This window comes from Camelus bactrianus, chromosome 15 (genome assembly GCF_048773025.1).
Source record: "Camelus bactrianus isolate YW-2024 breed Bactrian camel chromosome 15, ASM4877302v1, whole genome shotgun sequence".
In the NCBI taxonomy this organism is placed as follows: domain Eukaryota; kingdom Metazoa; phylum Chordata; class Mammalia; order Artiodactyla; family Camelidae; genus Camelus; species Camelus bactrianus.
The window spans coordinates 65,957,374-65,978,390 of NC_133553.1; the positions used below are offsets into that span (position 1 = coordinate 65,957,374).

Genomic DNA, 21,017 nt, shown 5'->3' on the forward strand with positions numbered 1-21,017 from the left:
TTGGGCCTCCAAAGGGAAAAGAAGAAAGTAGGAACGTGACTTTGGTAACTTGACTTTGTCTTCTTAGACACCACTGTTTCAGTGGTCAGAAACAAAACTTGCCACTTAAATGGCCTGCCAGCCAACTTCTAAAGGGCATGAGAATCAGTAAATATTTAAGTCAGCATGCAATCAAAATACAGAAATATGCTAGGAAGAGAGAGGAGATGATGTTTTTAAAAAATAAGATAATGAATGGAAAAGTCAAGCTTAGAGTAATATCAGCAAATTAGAATATGAACAATATATACAGATTAAACCTGGGCATCGAAAGAGAAAGTAAAACAAGAAACATCAGGTGAGCACTGCAGCACCGTTACAGTGCTAAAATTGATTCATTACAATAGTGACAATGAATAAGTCACAGTTTACTTTGACCTCAATTTCCTCACCTGAAAAAGGAAACTATCAGTTGACCTACAGGAATCTGACAAGAATAAAACACTGAAAGTAAATATTAAACAAAACAAAATAAAACAAAAAAAGGCAAAATTATGTAAAGAAAGAATCAAAGACCTAGCTGAAGTTTTTACGGTAACACTGGTAATTGTATGATTCATCAGAAGCTAAGCAACAGGCACTTTTAAATTGGGTTGGACTGATTCATGATTACAAGGTCAGTTTCCTTTACTTCTTTTGGGGCGCTGCTCCTTCACCAAGACGCTGTTCCTAATGAAATCTAGTCATTCTACAATTCAACAGCACACCTACTTCCTTTTCCCTCCAAAATCACCACATATCTCTATATATTGGTTCAAATTTACTGACTATTCTGTTCATTTGCTTTGCATCCATGAGGGCAGAGGTTAAAATCTCTGTTGAGGAACTTCATAGTTCTATATACTCTGTACGCACTCAAAACAAACTTCTAAGTGACCAAAACACTAAAGCATCTTCACGGGCTCCCTTCCTTGATTTTGAAGTGGAGATGTGAAGGAAATTTATTTTATATTTCCAGAAAATCAGGGCCTACTAGTGAAAACTGCAACTAAGGGAACAACAATCTCAAAAGAAGAAACAGAAAATTACCATAAAATTATATTTATAATAATACTTAAATTACCTAAAACTTACACACACATTTTAAAAAGATTAGAAGAGCATAGAAAAAGTTTTTGACCTCTGGAGGAAACAAAACTTTTGAAAAACTTAGAATTAATGATAATAAAGTCATTTATTATAATTATGTAATTATAAAAAGTTTAAGAAAAATTTACCTAATTTTGAATAACAAACTTCATCACAACTTTGTTTATATGTTCTTCTTCATGCAGTTTATTTACTTTGTACTGCTTTGACTCAGAATCAGTTTCACTCAAAAGGAAACTGTTTTTGAGCCATTCCTCAGACAAAGCCTTTTCACGTGTCAGACCCATCCTTATAGAATGAACATCCACATTAGGGGACAGTTTCCCCAGAAACCTGTGACAAATACTCCAATGGGGCCCTTTACTAATGGGCTAAGAATATTGGTTTATCTGGGCCAACTAAAAACATTCTTATAATTAGAGAGCGGACAAAAGTCTTTCCTGTCATCTCCACCAAATATTTACAATCAAACCTATTCTCTGTGAAGCTACTTCGACATCATCACATTCAGCTTCCAGAGCCCTGACCTGGAATTATTGGCTTTGCTCTTTCTTAGCCTCTGAAATCACAATCCAGTTAAGTCTTCCTAAGCACATGCCTTCCTGCTTCGAAAGAGGTACACACAGAAATCTAGACAAGGAAAGAAGGAGCAGAAAGTTCACAAACTTCACTTCCACCTCACCCCGCCAATAGCCTACTGTTTAGAAATCATTTTCCCTCCATGTTCCCTTCTGTGAGGAACCCGAGGAACACTGTGAGGAACCCAGAGGAGAGCTGGGAGGAGAAAGGTATGTTAAGCATGCACTGACTCATGTTGCTTTCAGCTAGATGTGTTTTCTCTGCTTCCACTAATGAAAAAGAATGACTTCCATCTACAGAAAGGCGAAGGGAAAGCAACACACACTGTACGTGAAGGAATGCCACACGTTTGGAAGGTTAAGGAATGAACTTTCAAAAACCTAAATAAATGCGAGTGGGGAAGAGCACCAGAACAAAAGTCGGTTTTTCCTGACTCACATAAATAGATTGGCCTGTTTTAAGGTTCACATTTTGATCCCCATTTAAAATGCTAAATCTCTGTCAGAGCTGTCTTCATTCTTCTTCTCCCTTTACCCCTCCTTCCCCTCAAGTTGCAAAAAATGATTCAAGCAAGTTTAGGTTTCAGCTGGGGCCAGAGGGAGGGAGTCCAAGGACACTTTCCTAAGCTAACAATGACTGCCTCTAATGGTTTCTGTCTCCTAACAAAAGCCATGACTCCTTCTTTATCAGCTTCATCTAATTTTTCCTTTCCAAAGTAAATAACACAGCCCTTGCATTTTACACATGTCCAAGTTTGACAAATCATTATCGACTGAGACTATAACTGATAAGAGATAACTTTGTGGTAGGACGTTGTCATTTCCTCTCATAAGGGCTTTCTTTTTGAGATACAGAAACATGATTAAAATAGTTAAACATTTCCTCTGCCTGGCAGTCAGGAACTCAAGACATTAAGATACTGGGTCTGTATTTTTCTAGTTCAAATAGATCAATCTTCATCCCAACAGTAGCCACGAACAATATGCTTAAGATTATTCTGCTTTTTTAACTAGTTGTTTTCCTTAAGAATTCACAGGAAATAATTTCATCACCAAGGACAGCAGCTGCCTAATTCTCTATATAGTTACTGAATGGAGTGCCTTTTGTCAGCTCAAACCTCTTTATTTTCGAGGAGCAAATAGTAAATAAAATTTTAGATTATGTAACTAAGAAATCTATGCCTCAGAGCATGTTTCAATATTACACAAATCAAAAGAACCTGGACATAATTTAAAGTAACAGATAAATAACAAGCTGTTAAAAGAATGTACAGGTGACTGAACTCAACATCCACAGGCAGACATCATGGAGGCAATGACCACATTCGATAATTACACATTCACACACCCACTAGAGACCATGTACATTAGATACCAATATATATGGCTAACCTGTCTGTTTCAATCTTATATTCTATGATAAATATTAACAGCTTAAGTCAAAGCAATACTTCCTAATTATTGACCATAGACTATTTGTTGTTAAATAGCATTACATCCTATCAATACACCAGCTATTACATGATGTCACTATATAGATGACAAAAAGAGCCCAGAGACAGAGGAAACTGCAAATTAAGAAAAGTAAATTTATAAATGAGGTTAATGAAAAGTACCCTGAAAAAACAGCCTTATGAATCCCTGCAAACAATATAATATAGGGAAGATAAAAAGATTCAGAGGAGAAATGGGAAAATTAGATATCAAGAAGAAACATGAGTATTTCTGACTATGAAAATTCTTGCAAAATACCAGGATCTGATTTTTATGGTATGCTTTTCTTCTTTTCTAATACATCTTAGTTTGAGTCAAAAGAAAGTCTCTGAAAGTGGAAAGGTTAGTGAGTAAGTTCTTCTCAGAAATAACACAGAAATGTTTTTACTTTTTTAAAAAAAAGAGATTTGGGTTTTAAAATAATGATGACATTAAAATTTTTAACAGATATGTTCATTTAATATTGTTATGACACACTCCTCCCTGCCCTCCCCCCCAAAAAAAGGAATTAGAAGATAGTAATTCACTCTACTATCTTTGAAGACTCACTAGTGAAGGAAAGCAGGGGGAAAAAAGTTTCTGCAGGTAACAACCTGATACATCCACCAGCTTTACTACTGGGTAAGCGTATCATTAGAAAAAGGGAATGGGGTACAAGAAAAGATCCTTTGTCTCCCTCCACTCAAGAAGAGTAACAAATGGACTAAAGGAGATTTACCTATGCTACTGACAGAGATAGTACATAAAAACAGAAATGCATTAGTGTGCACCAGTCCTGTTGTTCACACAGCCATCCCAGGAGATACACACACACACACACACACACACACACACACACACAGAGGCCATTTATTTTTCTCTTAAGAAACTTTTCAAAGTAGGTAGATCACCTAAAGGGGGTATGATAGAAATTCACAAGGAATTTAGATATGTTTCTCACTAATTATCTGAGTCATTCTCCATCTTGAAAATATTTCTGATTACCACTTGACACAAAACAGTACTTTGGTATTTGGTTTCTTGGTATTGGTAAATGAATGTAGGGACTCAGTGCCTATTTCTGAACATTATTAGTTGGATCTCAAGTTGTTAAAATGTACCAGATATTTTTCTCAAGGGAGAAAACAACAAACAATTAGCTAAAGGGACACTGCCTTTGAATTCAGAGGATCAACTTGACTGCCCATATTATGTCTGAAAGCCAAGAAATACCTGGCAAACATTTCTCACCAGTGTGCCTTTCTGAACTACCTGACTTCCAAACTTCAGAGAAAAGAGTAGAATTCATTGGGACATAAGCTTTATACAGTTGGACTAAACACCACAGAAACACCAACAAAAATTAGAAAGCCTAGGATTCTAAGTGACTAGAATTAGCAGAAGTATAAAAAATGTTCTAAGCCTTTGAACATATAAGAATGCCCTGACCAGAGCCCTAACCTAAAAAGTATAGTATTTTTCTACTGAGCCTCTCACAAACTACTAGGATTCTTCCTGAGAAATCCCTAAGCAGATTACCACTAAATTTGCTCGTGTTTACACTAAGCAGAAGAAAATCAGCATTTCTCCTTACTGAGGCACTGCAAAAAACCTTGTGGTCAATATCAAATGATAGTCCCTCAAGAGTTCTCTGCTTGAAGCTGAACACTTAGGAAATAAAAATTCAACTGGTCTTTATTTAACAATGATCTACTATATGCTAAGAAACTCTAAACGATCAGGCAAAAAGGTAATTTAGCCCTAATACAGTATTAAGTATAAAAGTTCTAAGAGAAGGAAAAATTAATCAAAAGTGGATAGAAAGAAAATCTAATATTACAGTTAAAGGACAGGTAAATATCTCGTATGACAGGTAAATATCCCTAATATAGAGAGAAATGATAAAAATTGAAGGGAAAAAACAAAATCAGGAGAAAAATGAGTGAAAGATATGAGCAGATCGTTTACTGGGGGGAAAAAGATACAGATAGCCCTCAAGCTTATCAGACACTACATTTCACCCACAGTAATGGGACTGCAAATTAAAACTATACAAATATACCACTTTTAGATCTACACAACTGGCAAAAATTCAAAAGCTTAACAAAATGCTCTCTGAAAGTAGCTGTGAGAAAACAGCACCTCAACCACTGGTGGTACAGGGAAGGTACAGAAAATGGCACAACCTCCATAAGCAGCATTTGACATTATCTAACAAAACTACACATGCATTTTCTCCTTAAATCAACAATCCTGCTTCTAGGAACCCACCCTGAAGCTACACCTCCAGCTATATGGAAAACAATTCTCAGGTTTTCGGGTTTATTTTGAAACTTTTTAAAAGTTTTAAGGTGTTTTGTATGCAGTAGTAAAGTTCATCCTTTCTAGTGAACAGCTCTGTAAGTTCTGAAAGGTTCATTATAGTCCTGGAATCACTACCAAAATCTAGATTTTAAAAAAAGGTTCCACCACCCCCCAAATACTCCCTCATGCCCCTTTGTGGTCAGATTGTTCCCTAACACCCAGCCCTTGACAAACACTGATCCATTTTATGTCCCTGGAGTTTTACCTTTTCAAGAATGTCATTTAAATAGACTCATATAGTATGCAGCTTTCAAATCTGGCTTCTTTCACTTAGTATAATGCACTTGAGAGTCATCTATATTGTTTCATGTATCTATAACTCACTTCTTTTTACTTCTGAATGTTACTCCAGTTATGGATATACCACAGTTCATTTATCCCTTCACTCACTGAAGGACACTTGGGTTGCATCTACTTTCTGACAATGTGTGAATAAAGTTGCTATAAACACTCACGTACAGGTTATTGTGTGAACATAAAAGGGAAATATCTTGCAATGAGATTGCTGGGTCACATGGTAAGTATAAGCTCAACTTTAAAATACACTGCCAGGCTGTTTTCCAAACTCACTATACCATTCCCATTTTCACAACAACATCTAAGTCGCTGTACACCCTGTCAGTACTTCATATCGTCAATATTTTTTAAGCCAATTCTCATAGCTGTGTAGTTGAAACACTGTATTTTAAAAGGGAAATATTGGAAATCATTACATGCCTACATATAGGAGATTGGTTACATAAACTATGGTACATTCAAATAACGGAGTACAATTTTAGCAGTAAAAATGGAATGAAAACATCTATGAACTGATATGAAATAATTTTCAGAATATATTTTCAACTGAAAAATAAAGTATAAATATATATGCGATACACTAATATTGTGGAAGGTATGAAAAAGGGTACGTACATACACACACACACACACACAAACTCACAGTACTAATTACAAACAAATGGCAGGTACAATGAGGGTGGAAGAGATAAAGAAGACAATGGGATTTCACTGAACGTATATTCTTACATAATTTTGCCTTTTGAGCCATGTTCATATTTTACACAGTCAAAAACTAAATGAATAAGGATAAGGAACCCCAAAAAATAATACAAAAGGAAACAAATAAATCTAATAATGTACAAATTTGGTAACAATCACACCAAAGAAAATAAAATAGCCAAGAAACATTTGGACAAAATACTCTGAACTGTATAGCCCCAGTGGATATATTGTAGGATGAGAAGAGCTACAAAAATATCTTGAACTTGACAAATTCACTGCTGTTAGTGACATGTGCATAACAATTTTGAAACTATTCTGTGTTATATGATTATGCAAATGAGTAAATATATTAATACTCTGGAAACCAGAATTCTCAAAGTTACAAATATGGAATAGGAGAAGAGGAAGACCTGTGATATTAAGCTTAAATTGGAAGCATCAGTTTTAACTCACGATTTATAGAAATGTCTATGTTGGTGTAGCATGTGTATTTCTCAGCTCTGTCCACAGAAAGAGCATACCTAATGCCCGTATCTCAGTTTCTAAAAATCATTCTCCAGTAAAAGCAACAAGAGCTCTTTGACTAAATACCTAACACTGGGGCTGAGGCAGAACCTACAGTGAACAAGAGCATCTTGTGCCAGAAAAAAAGGAAGTCCTCAAAAGCTGATGAAGATAAGTCAAAGGACAATGGATGAGACTGGGCAATGGATGAGACTCCTATGGGCCAAATCTAGAGCAAGTGGAGAAACAAAACCAAAGACAAGAATGGACTATAACCACTGTGTATAAATTAAGAATATATGTGCAAACAATGACACAAATAAAAAGGAAAGGGAGATAAAAGTTCTTTATAGAAGAATGCCAACTAATCAGCATGAAAGAAATGAAAGAGATACAAAAATCACTAATTTATAATCACCACAGTAACACATAATTCAAGAAAGAGTCATCAATGAATTCCAACCACTGAGTGAAAAATCTATTAGGAAATAGGATAGCTGCATGATCTAAAAGTATCACTCTATAGTTCACTTATTAACTACAAAGGGCGAAAGGCATCTTTACAGTAGAGAAATCTGGTAGACACCAGCTTAATCAATTGTGCACCCCCAATATGATGCACCAAAAAAAATTAGCATGACTTTTGTAGTATTCCTGCCAAAAAAATTAACTTGAACCTAACCACAGGGATGCACCAAATGTACCTAAATAGAAGGATATTAAAGAAGAATAGACATAAAAATTAAATGCAGTTATGTGATAGGTGTCTAGATGTGGCTGCAGGAAAAAAAATGAAAGAAAAAAATCTGCTATAAAGGACATTATTGGGACAATTGGGAACACTGGTACGAGTTATATATTAAGTGGTAGTATTGTATCAATGTTAAAATTCCTGAGTGTGATCACTGTATTGTGGTTATGCAAAAGAATGTCATTCTCAGAAAACTACTGGTTGCAGTATTGAGAGTTCAAATATAACAGATTGATGAAATATGCCATTTTCTTTCAAATGACTCAACTGTAGGTGGGGGGCTGGGCTGAGAATAAAAGGTACATGGCTGTCCATTTTAGCACTCTGGTAAGTTTTCTGAACATTTAAAATTCTTTCTTAAAAGTTTTTAAAAAGAGAGTATTACTCTAGAGGTGGAGACACAACAATGATTGTGGCTTAGTGGAAAAACTTTATCCCTCATTGGAAAAACTTTATACCTTACAGTGAGTGTATTACTAACATGCTTAGAAAGAGCCGAAGGTGAAAATACAAATTTTTATGTGAATTCAACTGACTTTTAAAAGGTGGAGACTAATTTTAACTTTTAAGCACTCTACAAGCCAACAACCATTTTAGAAGCTGTTTCTGGCCCGAGGACTGCCAATACGCAACCTCTGATTTAAACTATAAAGTCCTAATGGCACCCTTCATTTCACTTTAGTTTTCTAAGAAATAATCCTCATCTTGTTACCTTCCTGTTAATAGAAAGTTCTGTAATAAACAATCTGAAATTTGGATCAAATATCATAATAACCACAATTTTACATAAGAAATTTGACATAAATTAATTATTGTCATTATTTTATAGGTGAGAAAAAAGATGCTTAGAGAAATTACATGATTTCCTCCAATAGCACAAAAGCTGACAGAATTTATACTTTCTAAATAAAAATTTATATTTTTTACAATCACCCTGATATGGAATGAACTGCATCTTTCCAAAATTCAACATTCGTATGTTGAAGTCCTAACCTGCAAAGAGATAACATTCGAAAATAGGGCCATTTAGGAGGTAATTAAGGTTAACTAAAGTCATAAGTGTGGGATCCTAACACAATAGGACTGGTGTCATTATAAGAAGAGGAAGACAAGTAGAATAGATAAACAAGATTATACTGCATAGCACAGGGAAATATATACAAGATCTTGTGGTACTTCACAGTGAAAAAAAAAATGTGACAATGAATATAGGTGTGTTCATGTATAACTGAAAAATTGTGCTCTACACTGGAATTTGACACAACATTGCAAAATAACTATAACTCAATAAAAAAAAGTTTAAAAAACAAATAAATAAATATTTTTAAAAGGTGAAAAAAAAAAAAAAAAAAAGAAGAGGAAGACACAGTAGGGGCATGCAAGCAGAGAAAATGTCATGTGAGGACACAAGAAGGTGGTCATTTGCAAGCCAAGGAGAGAGGCCTGAGGATAAATCAACCCTGCTGGCACCTTGATCTTGAGACTTCCACCCTCCAAAACTGTAAGAAAATAAATTTTTGCTGTTTCAGCTACACAACCTGTGCCATTCTGGCATGGCAGCTCTAGCAAACAAATACAACTTATTACCTCAAAATTAGTAACGTACTATAATCAACAAGACATCGCAGAAGGCTTTATACTTATTGCATGACATATGCATTTAAATTAGCAATTCCATCCTGTTAATTACATATTTCAAAAAAGACACCAAAATCGTAACAGCTAAACCTGACATGGATCATTTGGTCAACAAGCATTTATTTCACTCATACTCTGTTAAGAGTTGTATAGATAACATAGTGACCACTGCTCTCTAACAGTGTGTAAACAAATTACAAGAGATAATAAACTAGAATATGAGATGTGCAAGAAATATGGCACCATTGAAGAATGCAGAAGCTCTGAAGTGACTTAGAAACAAAGAAGATATCATAGGCCCTGCTTCTTCAAGCTATTTCTTACTCAATACTGCTTTCTTTCAGTAGATTTTTGTGTTTACAGTAGACAGCATTCACCACTCCGTGCAAATATACATCATCAAAAGCTACATCAACTTATATTTCACCTTTATTCCAAAAAAGCACACAGTCAGAACCCCATAATAGTAACTATTATATACTGATAACGTTGTATGTGCCAAGCATTATGACAAGAGCATTGTATACACTACTTCAGTCAATCCTCAAAATAACTTTACCCTCAGTAGGTATTATTGATTCCTTTCTTGCAAGTAATATATCACCTTAAATGATTCTTTGTGTTTTAACCTTCAGATATTTCAAAAATTATATTCCTAGTAAATCTAATATATTCTCAATATAAAATGTTTGCTACTTCTAAAAAGAAATTTTAAGTACTTTCTACACATTTAGGAAAAAAGCAATAACATTTGCATATGCTAAAAGATGATATAGAGATTCAAAACAAATTTCCAACATCACAACAAGGTCAGGCAAGTGTACCACACTTCAGCCTCCCCATTCAGCAGTTGAGGCCCCACAGCTGGGGGGCACTCACAGCCCACACGAGGGAAGACCCTTGAGTACCTGGCTCTGGTGGCCAGGGAAGACTGGGGATCTTCCTACAGGAGGTCATATCCTACACAAGAACACTCCTTCAAGATTGAAAGAACTATGTCATCTAATACATACAGACAAACACACAGAGTTAGGTAAAATAAGGAGACAGAGGAAAATATTCCAAATGAAAAAAACAAGACAAGTGCCCGGAAAAAGACCTTAATGAAATAGAGACAAGCAATCTACCTGATGAAGAGTTGAAAGTAAACTCAGGAGAGAAGTAATTGAACACAGTGATAACTTCAACAAAAAAGATAGAAAATACAAGACAGTAGCAAGCAGAGGTTATAACTCAACTGAAAAAATACACTTAAGGGGGTCAAAGAGCAGACTGGATGAAGTAGAAGAATGAATCAATGAGCTGGAAGAAAAAGCAATGGAAATCACCCAAAAAAGGAAAAAAGAAAAAATGAATTTTAAAAAGTGAATATACCTTAAGAAACTTCTGAAACAACATCAAATGGAAAAACATTCACACTGTAGAGATCCCAGAAGGAAAAGAGAAGAATAAGGGTCAGAAAAATTATTTGAAAAGATAATGGCTGAAAATTTCCCTAATATGGAGAAGGAAACAAATATCCAGGTCCAGGAAACCTAGAGAGTTCCAAGTAAGATGAAACCAAAGAGAACCACACCAAGAAACTTTAGAATTAAAATGGTAAAAGTTAATGACTAAGAGAGACTCTTAACAGCAGTAAGGGAAAAACAACTTATTACATACAAAGAAAACCTCGTAAGTCTCCCAGTAGACTTCTCAGAAGAAACTTTGCAGGCTAGAAGGGAGTGGCATGACAAATTCAAAGTGCTGACAGGAAAAAATTGCCAACCAATAATTCTGTACCCAGCAAGGTTATCATTCAAAATTTAAAAAGAAGTAAAGAGATAAGAAAAATCTAAAGAAGTTTATCACCACTAAACCAGCCTGATAAGAAATGTTATAGGGACTTTTCTAGGCTGAATAAAAACTACATTAATTAATGAAAAAACATATGAAAGTAAAAATCTTACAGGAAAAGGTAAATATATAGGGTAGCAGATTGATCACTCATAAAGCTGCCATGAAGCTTAAAAGACAAAAGAAGTAAAATTAGCTACAAATATAATAATTTTAAAGGAACATAAAATAAAAAGATGTAAAATGTAGCAAGGAGTAGCAAAAAATATAAAACTGTTCTCAAATTTAAGTTACTATCAATTTAGACTGTTAGATAAATAGGATGATACATGTGAACCTTATAAAAACCACAAATAAAAAACTTATAGCAAATACACAAAAGAAAAGGAGAAAGGAATCTAAACACAGTGCTACAGAAAATCATCTAACCACAAGGGAGGAGAAAAAGAAAAAACCAGAGAAACTATTAAAATAGGCAGAAAACAAATGACAGAATGGCACTAACTGCATCTCTACCAATAATTACGTTAAATGTAAATGGACTCAATTCTCCAATCAAAAGATATACAGTGGCTGAATGGATTGAAAAAAAAAAAGACCCATCTGTATGCTGCCCACAAAAGACTCACTTCACAAGTAAGGACATACACAGACTGGATGTAAAGGGATGGAAAAAGATATTCCATGCAAATGGAAACAAAAAGAAAGCTGGTATAGCTATATTCATATACGACAAAATGGACTGTAAAAAAAGACACAGAGAAGCGCTACGTAACAATAAAGGGGTCAGCATAGCAAGAAGATAACATTCATAAATATGTATGCACCCAACATAGGAGTACCAAAATATATAAAGCAAATATTCACAAACTTAGAAAATTAACAGCAATAAAAATAATAGTAGGGGACCTTAACACCCTACTTACAGCAATGAATACATCATTCAGACAGAAAATCAATTAAAAAAATCAGCCTTAAATGGTACTTTGATCAAATAAACTTAATTGATTTATACAGAAAACTCTCCATCCAAAACAAGTAGAATACACATTCTTCTCAAGTGCACATGGAACATTCTCCAAGATAAGTCACATGTTAGCCCAGAAAACAAGTATCAATATATTTAACAAGACTGAAATCATATCAAGCATCTTTTCTGACCACAGTGGTAGGAAACTAGAAAACCATTACAAGAAGAAAACTGGGAAAACCACAAGGACGTGGTGATTAAACAACATGCTACTGAACAACCAATGGGTCACTGAAGAAACCAAAGGACAAATCAAAAATTACCCACAGACCAGTGTAAATAGAAATATGACATACTAACAACAACAAAAAATAAATAAAATAAATTACAAAGCCCTTAAAAAAAAAAGAAATATGACATACTAAAATCTATGGGATGCAGCAAATGCAGTTCTAAGAGGAAGTTCACAGCAGTACAGAACTACATCAAGAAACAAGACAAATCTAACTTTACACTTTAAAAGCACTAGAAAAAATAAAATAAAATAAAAGCACTAGAAAAAAAAGAATAAACAAAGCCTAAAGTTACCAGAAGAAAAAAAAAAAAAAAGATCAGCACAGAAATAAATGAAGTCGGGATTAAAAAGACAATAAAAAAGATCAATGAAATGAAGAGCTGGTTCTTTAAGATAATAAAATTGACAAGCCTCTAGAGCAAGAAAAAAACATGGGAGGGCTCAAAGAAATAAAATCAGAAATGAAAGAGAAGTTACAACTGATACCACAAACATACAAAGAATGATAAGAGAATACTATGAACAGTAATGTACCAACAAATCGAACACCTAGAAGAAACAGAAAAATTTCTTAAAAGGTAAGAGTCTACCAAGATTGAACCATAAGAAAATAAAAATCTGAATGGACTGATTACTATTAAGGAAATTGAATCAGTAATCAAAAACCTCCCTGCAAAACGCTTAGACCAGATGCCTTCACTAGTGAATTCTCCCAAACATTCAAAAATGATTTATCACCTATCCTTCTCAAACCATTCCCAAAAAATGAACAGGAGGGAATGCTTCCAAATACATTTTATGAGGCAGTATTACCCTGATACCAAAACCAGACAATGACAACACAGGGGGGGAAAAAAAAACACAGGTCAAATATTCTTGATGGACATAGATGTAAAAATCCTCAACAACATATTAGCAAACTGAATTCAACAATACATTAAAAGGATTAAACACCACAATCAAAGATGGTTCAACATCCACATGAAAGGATGCTCAACATAGGGCACTAATCATCAGGGAAATGCAAATCAAAGCCACAATGAGATATTTCCTCACACCTGTAAGAATGGCTATTATTTTTAAAGTCTACAAATAACAAATATTGGCAAGGCTATGGAGAAAAGGGAACCCTTGTATACTGTTGGTGGGAATGTAAATTGGTGCAGCCACTGGGGAAAACAGTATGGTGGTTTCTCAAAAAAGTAAAAATAGAACTACCACATGACCCAGCAATTTCACTCCTGGGTATACATCAAAAACAAACAAACAAACAAACAAAACAATAATTCAAAAAGATACATGCACCCCAATGTCCATAGCAGTATTGTTTACAATTGCCAAGGCATGGAAACAACCTAAGTGTCTGTCAACAGACGAATGGATGCAGATATGATATATATATATATATATACACACAAAGGAATGCCACTCAGCCATAAAAAAGAATGAAATTTTGCCCTTTGCAGCAACATGGATGGACTTGAAGGACATTACGCTAAATGAAATAAGTCAGAGAAAGATAAATGCTGTATAATATCACTTATACTTGTAATGTTACACAATAAACTAGTCAATACAATAAAAAAATTAGCAGACCCACAGATATAGAGAACAAAGTAGTGGTTACTAGTGGGGAGGGGCAGGCAGTAAAGGGGTGAGGGAGTGGAGGGGTACAAGATAGACTCAGGGATATATTGTACAACATGGGGAATATAGCCAATATTTTGTAATAACCGTAACTGGAAAGTAGCCTTTAAAAACTATATAAAAAGTAAAGTTTTTTAAAAAAAATTCCCCAAATCATACATATCTGAATTAAGTTCTTGATCAAAAACAGTGACATATCAGCAGTTTATATAGTTCAATTTTAATATATGACAAGTATAAAAAAAACCCTTACCTTAATTAAGAAGACCCTTTCATTAGCTTTGACAAAAATAAAACACAAATAGGGAGAGAATTTACAGGGGAATAGTTTTCCTGCAACACTTCTCAGCAATCAAGAGATTGGCTCCATCAGTCAGTTCAACATGTAGTCAGTTTTTCATCCGAGATGATAATTTACTATTGTGACATCATCTGTAGTTTCCTATGCTATTAAATTTCTCCCATCTCTGGCACAAACTTTACTTCAGTTCAACAATACAGTATCTGTTTACTATGTGCAAAGCTATTTTTCTAGTTTGTTAGTTTTCCTTCTCATTTCATTCTATGGTCTACTGTTAAGTATCACCTAAAGCCATAGCAAATAATGTACAAATGTCATTTAGCTCGAAGAATGTGTTAAGTGTACTTCCATTAAGAGCATAGGAAAGGGTAAAAACTTCAGAGGATGAAAAAAAAAAATATCTAAACTTAAGTATATTAAATCAGAATCATAAAATTTCATAAAAAAATAATGCTGGTAATCCATTATAAGCAACAAATTTTAGAAAACAAAATACAACTTTCTCTTCAAGTACTGCATTCATTGTTGGAAAAATTTTAAGCCACATTAATGAAAAATCAACAGGAGACCCAAATATTCATGAGTTTGTTTTCTTCATGTACTAAAAATGCTTCCTCATGGTCCACGATAGCCTTGCAACTCAAAGTGTATCCTGGAACCAGAAGCACCATCCTTACCTGGGAGCTTGTTAAAAAGGCAGATTCTCAGATTCACCCCCAACCAGCAGAATCAGAATCTGCATTTTAATACAATCCCAAGGTGATTCTTATGCACATTAAAGTTAAAGAAGCACTTGCCCTAAAAACACGGGTTCTTAACTTAGGTCCTAGGGGCAACATGAGTTTCATGAATTCCCTGAAATTCCATGTAGAGCTTTTTGTGAGTGAATATATGTACATTTTACTGGGAAAAGACTCCATGTATTTTTATCAAACTCTCACAAGAATATATGACCTCTAAATAGATTAAGAACTACTACCCTACTTGTTCTATGCCACAGTTTAAAAGTCAAAATATTTCAAAAACTATTTACGCTGCTCTCAATGAGGTCTGTTGAAGAATGACAAGAATGAAGGTCAGCACGTCACAGTGGGTCACGGAAGACCTTATCTGAAGAATTTATTCACACCATGCAAGAACTATGCCAAGAAACCAGTTTGGAGACATCTAAATAAATAATTCTCTACATGAGGTTTGAGATTAAGAATGTGCACTTGAAGAAGATTCAAACTGAGAAGTAAATAAATCTAAGGTAGGATTTTTTTTTTTAAAGATAGGATGCCATTAGATGACAGTGAAGTGCTGAATTCTTGTTCTAAGAGCTCAATCAGCAAATCTCCAATAGAAATTCTGTTTGACTTGGGATACAGAACCATTTTTAAATGTTAACTTCTAAGTACATTCTTATAATACTTCCTTTATGAGGAACCCCGACATGTTTTACTAGTCGCAGTTTCTTCCCTGGACCTCAGAAGACAAAACAAAGAATATTGCACAATAATTAAAAAGGACTTGGCCAGGATCTTCAGCAAGTTAATGATAAAGAATAGCTCATATCCAGAAAGTTCTTACTAATATATAAGAACTGTGTATTTGTTTCATTCTTTCATCTTATCACATAACCATCTCTTCGGGGTGTGTATTATCCAGGGCATAGACTACATCTAACTACTATTTCCTTAAGCCATTGAGCCTGAAAAAAATCTAACTTTCTTGATGAGCACCCAAAATGTGAGTAAAAGTGTTAACTGGACTTTCTTGATACTTACGTTTTAATGGTACTACTACCATAATTGTCATCAGTGCTGGGCCTAATTCCTAACAATCTGGTCTCCACGGTGGATCCATATCCTACCAGACCAGTCATGTCAGGCAAGACAGAATGCAAAAAGCATTCAGGGGATCAAGTCTTCCATTTCCATTTCCAGGGGAAAGCTTGGTTTTTCCTTAGCTCTATTTCTTAGAGCTATTAGAAGTTCTTGTTATGCAAGTACAATAGGAATTACAATGAAACTTTCACTCACTGTTAACTATTAATGTACCTCACTTACATAGTAAACATATCCTGATAAATAATAAATACAATTATTGACTTGTATTACAGAAATGTGTTCCCTCAATTACAAAAACCACATAAAAGAATGTAGTACTTGACACAAATGACAGATAAGCAATGAAAATTTAATGCTAATGTTTTAGACACTTAAGTAATTTATTTATTTGCTTTTCAGCCCATTTTAAACAGTGCCAACTTGATTTTTGAAGTGACAGAAGAATGACAATAAGGACAAGCACACTGACAGTAGTGATATGAAATCAGCAAGGAAGAGCAGTGAAAAAGGACAGAAGCTAACATGTGCTGAACACCTTTTATGGTACAGGCACTTGTGTGGTCCTAGGAGGTAGAGATTCCTGTCTTACTTGTAGACCAAGACACTAAAGTTCCAACAGATTAAAAATGACCTAAGATTACAAAGTTGGACAGTGACAGGTTTGGGGCTGCAGCTTTATTGAGGGGAGGAAAGTAAGAAGGGTAGTAAGGGTATAACAAAGAACAATGATGGAGAAGAAACAGGAAACGCAGTTTTATCTGGAGAAATGAAACAATGAGGAGACAAATACTTAAAGGCAAAACAGGTTACTGAGAACAGAAGTAAATGGCTCCTTGCACAAGTCAGTGGACATTTGAAAAGTAAATAATATGATCATTAATGATAATTTTTAAAAGTAAAATAAAGTAAAGTGGCAAAGCCAGAATCTGAACGCAATCTGTAACTCCCCAAAGCTCACGCCCCTTCCTAACCACCACACTCACAAATAAACTGACCCAGTTTATGCAAATGATACGTATTTTAAAAAACATTTTAACTGGAAATCTCAAATGTCACAGTAGTTTTATTTTTAAAAATACATTAAATATACTTCCAGCAACAAAGAAGGATATAAAAAAACTATACCAGTTCAGCCACTTAATCTTATTCTTTACCTGAAAGTGTCACAGAACTAAGAGGTGATGGATACATCATTAAGTTCCCAGATTCCCTCTAATCACTCATACATTTATTTCCTCCAGAAATGTATTCTCAATTTTCTGGAACCTTTTAATATTTTCAGTCTAAACTATTTCTCAAGGCTAAGAAATCTCTTTGTTTACTCCCTACTGTTTAAAGTAACATCTTTTATTTGTCTCAAGTAACTCTGTTCCCATTTCAGGGGAGGTCATCTAGATATCTTTCTCTAGGTCAGGTAAAGTCTACCTTAATGTAGCACCCCATCAGTATGCAATCCCAAAACCCTGAAACTTAGGGGGAAAATGGGTGAGTATAGTTAAAATCTAAAGAAATGGAATCCAAGATATTTTTGTGCATCTTCAATTTCCTTAAATAGAGGACCATATTGTATTTAAAATGGTATCTAATCTCCAGAAGATCACACAAGCTAAATCATATGGGTAAGTTACTCATCATACCTCAAACATACTCTATTTAAACAGAACAACAGGTTCACGTCCCCAGTTCATATGTCAGTTACCTCTTCATCATCTTCCTCATCTTCAACATCCAGGATTCCTGAATCTTGTTCAGACTTGGGGCTAGTGCTTTCTATCTCTGTATCAAAAATCGTATATGCATCTTTCTTAAATTTTCTCTTGCTACCTATTCTGGGTTGTTGCAAGATGATATTATCCAGGTTTCTTTGTTGTTGGGCCTAGGACAGAAACACATACACAGATACAAACAAAAAGAAACAAAGAAATAAAACAATTGAGCATTCAAAGACCTTCTAATTGTTAACTGATTGGTATCTTAAAGACTATACAACAAAATGCCTTAATTTGTAGTCTTAGTCCCAGAAATAAAACCAAGCATATTAATGTATACATTTTTAACCCTGGAGTTATCCATCTTAATTCATCTTCCCGGTTTCCACAGAATAAAAGATAATCAGTCAATACCGTCAAGAAGGCTTTCCAAATACACACACTAAATCACCTCAAAAATTAAATCTACTCATTTTCACCTAAGTAGCCAAGAGATTAGTGCAAATGACTAAATATTTATCTCTTAGAAGATAAGTGCTATACTAGAGCCACTATGCTTAGGAGAGGAACAAGAGACTTTAACCTTAGGGAACTCTCATCAAACACCATTATGTAGATATAAGAGACCAATAAATTGAATCAGGAGAATGAAATTTCTTATACAGAGTGATTTGAACTAATGAATCCAACAGGATTTCATGACCTTAGTCTGTGGAAAACAGAGTTTAAAGCACTTCTTTTTCTAAACTCTTATAGAAAAGTATGATCTCCTCAGCTTAATAAAATGGACTCAAATGATGGTGTGGTTTCCACAGATCCAAGGAAGTGGAAAGTGTGACTATACAGAGTCAACAGGAGAAGTTAAACCAAAATATTAGAGCTGGTAGCAACTTTAGACACCATTCAGGAAACAGGCTGGAAGACAAAGGATTTGTTAGAGGCCACAAGGCCAGGCATGGTAAATCAGAAGCCCAAAGTGTGATTTCCTAAATTCCACCCCAGTGATCTTCCTACTACAACAATAGTCCCTCAAAGCATGATAAAATGTTTCCCCCAAAAGAGAGTTCTGTGGTCATGTAAACAGGAAACACTGTATGTTGTACAAGGCTTACAAATACACAATTAGCAGAATAAAAATCCAAAGCCCTATTTTAAGGAAATTTCTTTAATATGGTCTAATCCAGCAGGTTCCAAAAGTATTTCGCAATGGAACTTTCCTTTAAAAAAAAAAAAAGTATTATCCCAAGCTACAAAGCTTTAAAAATGTGGCCTCTCGGAATATACATTCCTTAATCAATATATGACATTTCTATTCATGACAAATAGAACTCAGTACAGGAGAAAATCATAATCTCCAAATATTCTGAATGAGAGTAAGGAATTCAAGATAAATATTAAGTAAAAGGTGTTGGTCCAGGTACTGGTTAAATGAGACAATTATAACAGGACAGAGAAAAACTTGAACTATGTGAGCTAGTTTCTGCCAAGAAAATGAAAAGAAGCTACATTCCAGAGATTTGAATCAATGGAAACTAACTTGTCTCTCTGCATAGTACTTGCTGATATTTTGGTTTGACTTACACAAAATACATGGCTTCAGTAACAGACCGAGATAGAGAAGGTACACAAACACATTGAATTTATGTTTGTACACAAGACACACATATCCTCCAAGCATTTGAGACCCCAAATTAGACAGAATATCCTTTCTATTCCTCTCAAAAGTAAATTCTTCCCCACTTGCTTTCAATGCAAACCACACAAAAAGGGGTCAAGGACTTTGGAGAGCTAAAGCTTTCATATTTTAAAAAGCAAGCCCTCAGCTTGAGAGTGATCACTTGTCCCTTAACTCTATCCTCTCTCTCAGTACAGCAAAACTAAAAGCTGTCATAATTTGGCCTTATTTTATTGAATCTGAAGTTAAAGATTTTTCTTTCACAATCAATAAAATACTACCAGTGTACCAAAAGCAATCAGGAGGAGCCACACTTGAGTACTATCATTTACACTTGCAGTGATACAAATCTGAAAGCATCCTATGGAAATAATTTTAGGTCTTCTATGATTTGTTCTTCTCAGATGTGTCTGGTTTACCCATCAATCTGAAGGGGCACACAGTAGTTTAGGCCAAATCAGCAAATTAAAATTGCAAACCCCATGCAAGAAATCTGAGCACTGCAAGTTTTATTCCAAGACTTTATTAGAACTTGAGGTCTCTTTCAGAAATACCAAGGCTTCTCTGGTCTATAATGGAGCAGTCAGGGCAGATCTACCAAACAGGAACTGGCCACGTTGGAAACACTGAACGATGAAATACTCTGACACTATCCACTATGAAGCAAGTGAAAACTACCATCTATTCAAAACATATGTTATGGGATTGACAGGAAGCGGAAAAGAGTAAATATAGATAATACACGTAATACATATTTAAAATTAAAATGTGTCATGAAAATCCATGGGAAAAAAAAAACCAATAAAAGCTCTTCAGAGATCTTTTCTAACATGCTAAGCCATCTTACCAGGACCATTAATTCTGTTCTTCCAAAGACAACCTTTACAATCATGAGCCAAAGGAGCAGCTGACTGATTTCTGCTGCCTAGTTGAAGTGGGGGTGACAGGGTACCAAGCACACAAATAGACCTTAGAAGGCATTTAGGCACTTTATTTTTCTTAGCTTCATTCTCTTTGTGAACAGTCTTCAAATTTAACCACCTCTTCCTCAAGACTCCCTCATAGATGTTACTCTCTGGTTTCCTAACATATTGAAAGTAAGCAAAATGTATCCCTCAGTCCCTGTTCTTCCACCACTCTCTCTACTCTCCCAAGATCCAACAGCATATTTCTAGTTTCCTATTACTACTCTGTGTTCTACCATCACTTTACTTCCAACATACTCAAAGTGGAACTTACTGCCTTCTCATTTCAGTTCCCCTGCATATTATGGCTAGGCCCTTCTTAAACCACATTATTCATCACATCGATTAA

At 34.8% G+C, this 21,017-nt stretch overlaps 1 protein-coding gene across 3 annotated transcripts in view; it reads right to left on the bottom strand.

Moving 5' to 3' along the window:
- The window catches only part of EXOC6B (exocyst complex component 6B), a 570,349-nt gene that overhangs the window by 290,291 nt on the left and 259,041 nt on the right, over window positions 1-21,017 (bottom strand). For 2 of the 3 annotated variants that reach the window (XM_074341308.1, XM_010963690.3), the window contains one exon: window positions 18,019-18,195. The exons of the other annotated variant lie outside the window; for it this stretch is intronic. In XM_074341308.1, coding sequence (XP_074197409.1) covers window positions 18,019-18,195 — 177 coding nt within the window. The remainder of the gene's footprint in view (window positions 1-18,018; window positions 18,196-21,017) is intronic. 3 annotated transcript variants of the gene reach the window in all.